We start from the raw sequence: 10,030 nt of genomic DNA on the forward strand, positions 1-10,030 counted from the left end.
GAAGTTGTCTAACATGGCAGTGAGCTCCTTGTCATTGGAGGTGCCCAAGTAAAGGCTGAGAGCCTTGAAAAGAGGAAAGGTAATTCTGAGTTAGAGAGAGTGGGAGCCTGTCACTGGATGATGTCAGAGGTTCCTTCCTGCCTCTGTGGTCTAGGGTCTGATGCTCTGGCGGAAGGTTCCTGGTGCCGGCTTCCATGCTGTGGAGGGAGGTTCACTCAGGGTCCAGGACAGACGTACTCATCTGACCAGTCAGAACAGTGCTGCACGCGGTCCCGGCACAGGACCCTCGGGATGCAGCTGCAGTACCTGAAAACAGTTGGAGTGCAGCGCCACCATCCCGGGCCACAAGGTGGGCACACGGTCACTGGGGAGACAAGAGCCAGAGGAAGAAGCAGCTGCTGGTCGGTCCAGGGCTCTCCACACACTAGGGCACTCTCCAGCCCTGCATCATGCCATAGCTCCTGTAGCCTTAGGCTATCTACTGTGGGGTGACTATGTTCCCGGTTTCCCTGCAGCAGAGAGACTTGAACGCCATAACTCAGGCTGTGTGACCTGCTCACCCTGTCTAAGCCTCGGGTTCCATCTGCTCAGTTGTTGAGTAAAAGGAACTAGGCAGAGCTCAGATACGAATGGATGTGTAGAAACTGCTTTACCCAGTTCAGCTTCCTGCTTCATTCTGACTCCCACCATAGTGACTTCCTGGGGTGCCTCACCCTTCTGTCCCCTGCCTGGTGCCCATGGCTCCAGCATTCCTCTTTACACACCATCTCTGACTGCTGGCCCCTGTTCTCAGCAGCCTGTTCTGGAGAAGTCTTTTCTGAGAAGTCCATGGATTCCTCCAGGGCCCCAGCACTTCCTTTTGGCACCAACATGATGTAGCCCTGAAGATGTGTCTGGCTCCTGAGTATCCCCTTCCAGAATCTGGCACAGGCCTCCCTCAACAGTGCTCAGACCATGTTTGTTGATTTAACACTGGGGATAGAATGTGTGTACATGTGTGTGCACACACACGTATACACACAGATGGATGCATGCTCATGTATATGTGTGTTTGTATGGAGGCTTAAGGTCTGCAGTGTCTTTCTCAGTTGTTCCTCAGCTTTTGTCTCTTGAGACAGGGTCTCAAGCTGGCCTTTAACTGTTCAACTATGTAGCTAAAGATGACCTTGCCCTCTGCTCCTCCTGCCTCCACTCTGAGTATTGGGACTATAGGAATGTACCACCATGCCTCACTTCTGTGGTGCGGGGCATCAGCCCAGGGCTTCACGCACACTAGGCAGGCACTCTACCAACTGAGCTGCATCTTCAGCACCCTACCTTAAAATGTTAAATTCCATTTAGTTATTATGTGTGCGCATGCGTACCTGACGTGGTGTGCATGTGGCGTGTGGAAGTCACAGAGCCTGTGGTCACTTCTCCCCTTCTAGCGTGTGGATCCTAGGGATGGAATTTGGGTCCCCACGCTGTGCAGCAAGCCCTGAGCACCTCCCCAGTGCTGGGGAGAGGGTTTAAGGAGATCTAAAGCAGGTCTCTGGACTTCACATTCCTTTCCTGCCGCGTCTGTTCCCTTCTTGACGCTTGGGATTGCCCACATATGAATTGGGGTCTCGAGTCCTGTCCTACCCTCCTCACAGGGTTGCTGGAAGGTGCCCAGGACAGAAGGTTCAGACCCAGAAAGGTAAGGCAGTGTCTTTGCTCAGTCCCCCTCAGTGCCCTGGTGCCCAGTCAGCACCCTGGAGACAAGTCCCCTCCACAGGAGAGCCTCTCATACCCAGCACCTCTACCCAGAGGTGTTCAAGTGGGAGTGGAAAACTCCTTCCCGGGATGCAGGGAAAGCATGCAGGAGACTCAGCGTCCTGCTCAGCCTCTTCCCCTGACCTCAGCCTGGCTGCCTGTTCCCGCCCACTGTGCCCAGACCCCGCCCACCCTACCTGGGCTCAGTTCATCAGAGCAGTCCCCACAGTTGTTGGTGCCATCACATTTCTGGTCCGAGTAGATCCAGGAGGCTGGGTCTCCACAGTGGGCCAGGAGGAAACTGGGGAGGCTCTGGGGCACATCTCCTAGAGAGGGACACATGGGGCAGGACGAAGTTCCCCTCGGACCACAGTACCTCAGCCACCTGCAGCTCGATCACTCTGTCCAACTTGGCAGTCAGTGCACTCAGGGTCTCCCCATCCACAGGAAGTCTCCCAGGAGGAGGTCGGGTCCAAGGAGTGGAGTGTTCTTGCTCTGGGTACCTCTTGTTGGATGGCGAGAGGCCGGAAGAGCATCTGCACTCCCTACCCAGCCCTTGCATGTCCCCACCCTCAGTCTCGTGTCTGTCCCGGCTCCTCTAGCGTGTCCCCACCCTCAGTCTCCTGTCTGTCCCGGCTCCTTTAGCGTGTCCCCGTGTCCCCACCCTCAGTCTCCTGTCTGTCCCGGCTCCTCTAGCGTGTCCCCACCCTCAGCATTGCATGTGCTGTCTCGGCAGAAGTCCTCCTCACCACCCCTGCCTTCACCACCTTCATCCACGGTCAAGGTCTTTCCTGCCAGGAAGCCTCCTGTCATCAGGACGAAGCAGACGGAACCCAGATTCCTTACACTTAGGCCCCAGATTCCAAAGTATCTCCCAGGTCAGGAAGTAGTGTACAGGGTGACCCAAATTCACACAAACCCAGGCCAGCCTTGTGGGGTGAACCCCCCATCCTAGAAGCATTTAAGGGAGGCTGGGTAGTCTCTGTCACACTTGCTGGAGCAGCACTTGGGATAGGAGCTGAAGTGTGGGCCAGCTGACCTTTTTGTTGTTATTGAGACAGGGTCTCATGTAGCCCAGGCTGGCCTGAAACTTGCAGTGTAGCCAAGGATGACCTTGAACTCCTGATCCTCCTGCATCCACCTTCCAAGTGATGAGATTACGGTGTGACCACCACTCTTGAATTTGGGCTAAATGATTCTTTAGACTCCCAAACCTGCCTCCAGCAGCTCAGAGCTCTCACCCTCCTGCAAGTCTCCCTGTTCATTCATGCTCTCACATTAATTCTACGCAGCCAGGCTCCTCTCTCCTAAATACAGGTGTTTCAAGGCCTTCTGATTCATTCATTCACTTGCTCATTCATTCAGCAAGTCATTCTGGCTACCCTTGTCCCAGCTACTGGAACTCCAGTATCAAGCAGACTGGAACAGACTGCCACAGAGGCATTCATAGCCTAATGGGGTGGCAGATGTGAGGCCAGTGTGACTAGGGCCAAGACAAAGAAGGCAAGTCCCTTCTTTAGGAGCCTAAAGAAGGACTGTTGACCTCCAGCAGGAGTCATGGAAGGCTTCTAGGAAGAGGTAGTGTGTGAACTCTGCCTTGAAGGATGGCCACAGAGGCTGAGGAGTGGAGCTCCCTCAGTGTACAGAGGAAGGTCTTGGCTAGGGCATCATGTCATTCTAGGTATGGGGGCATGGAGGCAGTGCCCAAGAATGTTCCACAGAGCTGCAGGGAGAGTTAAGGTGGTTGTGCGGGAATGGACAGGGACACGGATCTGAGGGGTACTCACGGCACAAGCTTTCCTCCTCATCCTCACCATGGGCACAGGTGCGAATGCCATCACACACCCCGTGGGCTGGGATGCAGTGCCTTCGGTCATGGCATAAGAAGCCCGTCCTGTTGGTCACTGTCACACAGGACTGGGTCTCTGTAGGGGCAAGAGAGGCCCTAGCGTGGAGGTGGTGCTCATCCAGGCAGCCTTGAGATGGGCAAGGTGGACACTGCACAGGGTCCCCCAGGGAGCCCCTCTGAGCTCCTGGAGGGCCTGGGGCAGCGGGGAGGCCCTAAACTCCACGGCATCTGTGGAGTTGAAGCTGCCACTCTGCCGTTTCCATATCATGGCAGGTACAGGTGATCCTGCCCCTCAAGCCGAGGTCCTTTGTCTACAAAACAGAGGTCAGAGCCTAGCCCCAGGGGTGTGTGGAATGTGGGGGACAACATGATCGTTCTAGACACTGTGGATCACAGGGTGTGCAGAGTGCCTCCCCGGTTTGCTCACACAGGAAGCATTGAGGTCAGTGTACCATCATCCACATGGCTTTAATGATGGACCTCCTGGAACCAGTTTAGCTTGTTGCAAATTGTATATATTTGTGCTGTCTGGGGACAGAATGTCACAATCCCTTCCAACCGGGCATACCTCAAGAGTCTGCGAACTTCCATGTTTTTATTGTTCCTCCAAGTACTCCTGAGAAGTGGTATGCTTAAACCCTCCCAGAGGAGGGAAGACACTCACCCCTAGGGGTAGCCCCAAGATTTAAAGGAAAAACTAAGGAGATGGAAGTCACAGACTGTGCCTGTGGGCACATGTGTGAATGGGGCAGGGGAAGCAGCAGGCCCGTCAGTGCATTTGTGCCAGTATGAGTCATGTCTCAGTTCCAGAGCTACCTCAGCTAGTCATAGGAGACACCCTCAGGGACACACACTGTCACAGATGCAGACAGGAAAATGAACACATTCACATGGACACAGCTACACCCTCCTGCATATGCTTGGAGACAACAGATACACACACAGACATGTGCACATACACTGACACACATGTACACAGACTGACATGCACACTAATGTGCACATAGGCAGGCAGGTGCCTGCACACATATGGGTGTTGTGGAATATTAGTTGAAGATGTGTTACATTTGTTTATGCTGTGGAATATTTGCTTAATGATGCAAAGATGTATTGCATTCTTTCATGTTGCATTTAACTCTGTGAAGCTGTTATACTTTGGCTGTCTAAAACACCTGATTGGTCTAATAAAGAGCTGAACGGCCAATAGCTAGGCAGGAGAGAGGGATAGGTGGGGCTGGCAGGCAAAGAGAATAAATAGGAGAAGGAAGAAGAGGAGGAGTGAGAAAAGGAGAGAGGATGCCAGGGGCCATTCACCCAGCCACACAACCAGCTATGGAGTAAGAAAGAAAGAAAGAAAGGAATATAGAATAGAGAAAGCTAAAAGCCCAGAGGCAAAAGGTAGACTGGATAATTTAAGAAAAGCTGGCTAGAAACAAGCCAAGCTAAGGCCAGGCATTCATAAGTAAGAATAAGTCTCTGTGTATTTATTTGGTAGTTGGAGGTGGGCCTCCAAAGAGTAAAGAGTGTGAAAAACAAAACAAAACCCAACAACATATGAGCATTCACACACACACACATACATGAACACAAGCAGGCAGACATCTGCATGCACACTCACACACACACATGCACATATCTGCATGCACACTCACACTCACATGCACACATCTGCATGCACACTCACACACACATGCACACATCTGCATGCACACTCACACACACACAGAGGCAGGCAGGCATCTGCATGACCACGGGCACTCGCACACACATACACAGTCAAGCATCTGCATGCACAAGGCACTGACACACATGCACACGTGCACATACGCTTGTACACACAGGCCCATGGCTGCAGCTCCCCCTTCTGCTCTGTCAGGTGGAATGCTGTGATTTCACCCTTTCCGTGGCCCTGCCTGGCCATGGTGCCATCTCTCAGAAAGTGAGGAAGAAGGATGGGACAGTCCCTTCCCTTGGCTCCTGGAACATGGCCACTCTCCCAAGTACAGCTTTTTTTTTGTTTTTTGTTTTTTGTTTTTCAAGACAGGGTTTCTCTGTGTAGCTTTGCGCCTTTCCTGGGACTCACTTGGTAGCCCAGGCTGGCCTCGAACTCACAGAGATCCGCCTGGCTCTGCCTCCCGAGTGCTGGGATTAAAGGCGTGCGCCACCACCCGCCTGGCCCAAGTGCAGCTTTTTAAGGTCCAGGGCACCTGACCCCACACACTCACATCCACTCTCTTCTTTCCATCTTTCCTTCTCTGAATGCTTCCCACCCCAGGACCTCCAACATGCTGTTCCCTATGCCTGGGATGCTGTTCCTGACACTCTCTTCCAACCAATCTCCACTTTCCCTTCACACCTCAGGTCTCTTTCACTCCCCAAGATGCTTCCCACCCTGACTCCCACCACTGATTGGATGAGAGCCTTGGTTCTGACCCCTGACCCCCCACTAGGCCTGCCCTTGGGTGTTTATTCGATCAAGCCCATATGGCTCTCTAAACTGCTCCCTGAGGGTGGGGCTGCATTGGGTGGTTCACCGCTGCAGCCAGACCACAGGAAAGCTCTGAACACAACCTGTCCTGTGGTTGAGAGCACCACCCAGGGTGGTCAGATGAGGGGACTAGGAAGTGCATTGGCTGTGGGACTGAGGAAGCTCCTAGCCCAGCTCAGGGGTCTGAGAGAGTTTCTTAGAGGAATTAACAGCAAAACCAGGACCTCTCAGTAGTACATGTTGGGGCTGGAGAGATGGCTCGGTGCTTAAGAGCACTTGTTGCTCTTCCAGAGGACCTAGGTTCAATTCCCAGCACCCACCTGGAGGCCTCTGACATCATCTTCCGTCCTCCCTGGGCCCCAGGCACACATGGGGTGTACAGACATATGCATGCAGAACACTCATATACAGAAAACTAAATTTTAAAAATTAAAAGAAAAAATTAAAACGATGCGTGTCAAGGGTGTGTACAAGGCCTCTCCGACTTGTGTCCATTCATGCACAGGTATCTGTGTTTGCACCTTAAGGAACCTCAAGACTCTAGAGGGAGAAACTAGGCTGGGCTAGGTTTCGCAGCTCCCTGAGCCTCCATGCCGCCCTCTCGCCACCCTGACCTGGTATGCGGGGTGGACGTCCGAGGACAGTGGCCACGACAAGCAAGGCGGCAAGCACGGCCAGCAGTAGCAGCAGGAAGGCCGAGAGGCAGGCCCCACGGCGCGAGCAGCAGCAGGGGCCACAGCCTGTGGAGGGGAAGACAGTGAAGAGGTGCAGGGATCCCCCCAGGATCCCACCCAGCCCTGCAGGCGCCCCCCCCCCCCCCCCCCCCCCCGTCAGGGAGCCTTAGGGCTAGAAGAAACCCTTCTAAGCCCTCCGTGACACTCTCTGGTCCTGCCTGTCCTCCCCATCACCAAGTGCCGCCACTGGCTAGCCTCTGCTCCCAGAGGTTGTCTCTCCTTCTGTCCTTCCTAGTCTATCCTCACGACCAGGGGAATAGGACAGTAGACATCTGTGTACCCAGTCCGTACCATGAAAGAAACGACCACAGGTTCATCACAGTCGTCATTTCTATGTTTCACAAAAGTCCTTTATTTCTGTGGATGACAGACTGGTCCCCGGTTACCCTGTACTGGGCTGAGGCACGATACCTGTTTGATGCCCAAACCCAGACCTTTTCCTCAATTCCAACCTAAAATCTATTCTAGTGCCCTCCAGAATGTTGCCTGGAGTCCAGTTCCATTAGTTCCTAGCTGGCCACACAGTGAGAACTTCACTTTTCTGTGCCTCAGTGGTGCCATGATGGGGGCTGGTTTGTTGAATGGTTACTCTAAAACAGCAGATGCTGTTGGGAGTTAAGTATTTACTGCGCATATACCATGCGTCAAGCTCTCACTGAGGCACTGTGGAAACAGCAGTGATGGGAGTAGCTGGCAGATGTCCCCATCATCTAGAAGTGTGCTGGGCTCCCCTAATTCTTTTTTTTGTTTGTTTGTTTTGTTTTTCAAGACAGGGTCTCACTGTGTATCTCTGGCCTAGAACTCACTCTGTAGACCAGGCTGGCTTCAAACTCACAGAGATCCGCCTGCCTTCACCTCCCAAGTGCTGGGATTATTGGCATGCACTACTATGCCTGGCTTAACCCCCTAATGCTTGCTTGCAAAATGAAGCAAAGCAACTTTATGAAGGAGCTCCTGGGCGCCTTGCTCTGTGGAAGGCAGGAAATAGCTTTCCTTGGCCTCGGAGAGTTCGCAGCTACAGTTGGAGAACCAGACCTTGTAGGGAGCAGGGTGGAGACTTGGTCCCCTGTGCCAGGTCCCAGAAGGGCAGCGGCAGGTTTGATTCATCCCTGTGGCCCCGGTCAGGCTCTAAGGCAGGGGCATAGCTCTCACTGGTTGTGTGTGTGTGTGTGTGTGTGTGTGTGTGTGCAAACCAAACACGCAGAAGACAAGGGAAGGCTCCTGATTGGGGTCATTTAATTCACAGCACTCACGTTTCCAGTCACCTGCCAGCAAGACCTGAGCCTGTAGTGTCAAACGAAAGCGTGGCTGAGGAAGTGTGGACAGGGCTCTGGGGAGCTTCGAGTGATGCAGGGGCCTCAGGAAAACCAGCTGATTGATAGGTCGGGGCAGGGCAGAGGCCTCAAAGAGCAGGCTTTCGGGGCAGAGGGTGTGGGAGGAGAGGCCTGAGGGGTGGCTAACGAGGATGAAGGCATGAGGGTGTAGGTCAGCAGAGGAGACAATACACTGACAGGAAGCACATGTACAGCTAAAACCTATCATCCCACAGCCCTAGTTGGTGGCTCCTTTGTGGTCAGCAAACACAGGGTAAACTTGGGTCACTGTGGGAGCCCGTTCTCAGGTTCCTCGTGGCTTTACCCAGCAGGTCCGCATAGAGGATGATTAGGACCACGGGCCTGAGTGCAGGTGTCTGAGATGGTCTGCACTTGGCTGTGCTGGGGGAGGAGGTCTTTTGCTCCACCCCTTGGCGTCTCTATAAAAACCCTGGGGCAGAGACAGTCAGGGCCCGTTGGAATAGGTTCCAGGCCCTCTCGAGGCTATCCTTTATTTTCTATCTGTTTCTCTCTGCAAGATTCTCCGCAATAAATCCTTCTATCTAATATTTCCTGCTGCTCGCACTCAAGAAAACTCTGGGGAACTGTGGGGGTGGTTGGGTAAACGCCCCACAGGTCACCAGGGAGACTGTGTTGAACCTGAGCAGGAGAGACTTCTGGCCAGCCAAGTGGCTGCTCCTCAAATATTTGTGCAGTATACGTTGTGTGCGAGGCAGGGTCACAGGCAAGACTAGACTCCCAGGCAGAGCCAGGTGGAGATGCCCACTCTAAATCCAGAAGCTCCTTAGCTGCTGCCCACCCAGGACAAAGGAAGAAAAGCCACACCTCCAACTTGGAAATAGCCATCAGTACGGAGCAAGGAAGGCCCTGAGGCTTAGCAACCTCCTTACAATGCTGTATTACCCGATCACCTAACTTCTCTTAGCCTCTAGTACCCAGCTCACCCCCGGCTGTCCTGAAAGCAAGGTCTGCTACTCCAGGCATCCGAGGCAGATCATTCATACCTATTCTTTTCCTCCTTGCTCAACTGAGGGCCAAGATGGGGCCCAGGGAGACATTCAGTCCGCAGGTACACCTTCCTTACCTCATGAAGGTCCCGGCCACACAGGAGTGGGGGAAATACAATAGGTACAAGTGTGTGGCCCTAACCCACTCTATCCTAAGATCAACAGAACTGCCCAGATCAGGCATGGGGTCCAGAGGTTCCTTGGTGTCACAGGTTCAGTGTGGCGGTCTAGCAGGTAAAAGGCACAATGCAGCCACTTAGAAAATGCTGGGAACTGGAGAGAATGAGCAGCTCTATCCAGCAAGTGGCTGTCTGTACGGCTAGGCAGGAAGCTGGGAGCAGACACCACCACTGTCTACATTGAGGCAGAGGGGCCATGGTAGTAGCCTTGGACTTTCTGTGCCCCGCTTCAGGTAGTTCCTGGGGACGGACCCGCAGCACCCAGCCTGACTTGCACCTCCGTTCTTACCTTCCCCTCCAGGGCAGGCTCGCTTTCCAGCAGCAGCTTGGCTCTCGGAATCTCCCTGCCCAAGAGACCAGAAGCAGACTGGGCAAACCGCTGGTCCCTCACAGCTCAGACTCATCTGCCGGCTTCACGCTTCCACACTTCCCCAGTGCAGTGGGTGGCTTCTACCCAGTACCTGCTCCTTTGTCCTTCAAATGGACTCAGGCAGGTCCTCCTAGTGACAGTGCCCCAACGCCCCTGAGCTTCTGTCTGCCTATTAGCACTCTTGGCTCCCACTTGGAGTGAGTCCCCAGGGCAGATGAATGTAACCAGAGGTCCCAGGGCACCCCCTAGAACCCTTTGCACCCTCAGGCTGGCCCCCTAGGTCAGGAACCAGTTCAGGCTCCGGCAGCTTTTACCTGGGGGAAGATCTTGTTCAT

At 53.7% G+C, this 10,030-nt stretch overlaps 1 protein-coding gene across 3 annotated transcripts; it reads right to left on the reverse strand.

Moving 5' to 3' along the window:
• Positions 1 to 215: 215 nt before the first annotated feature.
• Positions 216 to 10,030, reverse strand: Ldlrad1 (low density lipoprotein receptor class A domain containing 1). 3 transcript variants are annotated; one of them, XM_052718635.1, is made up of 5 exons: positions 9,615 to 9,729; positions 6,686 to 6,811; positions 3,522 to 3,659; positions 1,932 to 2,060; positions 216 to 364 (listed from the first exon to the last, which is right to left on the reverse strand). In XM_052718635.1, the coding sequence occupies exons 1-5, from the start codon at positions 9,727 to 9,729 to the stop codon at positions 216 to 218; spliced, it is 657 nt and encodes a 218-aa protein (XP_052574595.1). The 3 variants fall into 3 exon arrangements, with proteins under 3 accessions (XP_052574595.1, XP_052574596.1, XP_052574597.1); XM_052718636.1 differs by lacking the exons at positions 3,522 to 3,659; positions 6,686 to 6,811 and adding an exon at positions 10,010 to 10,030 and having other exon boundaries at positions 9,615 to 9,669; XM_052718637.1 differs by lacking the exons at positions 216 to 364; positions 6,686 to 6,811 and adding an exon at positions 10,010 to 10,030 and having other exon boundaries at positions 1,938 to 2,060; positions 3,522 to 3,628; positions 9,615 to 9,669.

Source organism: Peromyscus californicus, unplaced genomic scaffold (genome assembly GCF_007827085.1).
Source record: "Peromyscus californicus insignis strain IS unplaced genomic scaffold, ASM782708v3 Scaffold_5__1_contigs__length_169319896, whole genome shotgun sequence".
Lineage (NCBI taxonomy): Eukaryota > Metazoa > Chordata > Mammalia > Rodentia > Cricetidae > Peromyscus > Peromyscus californicus.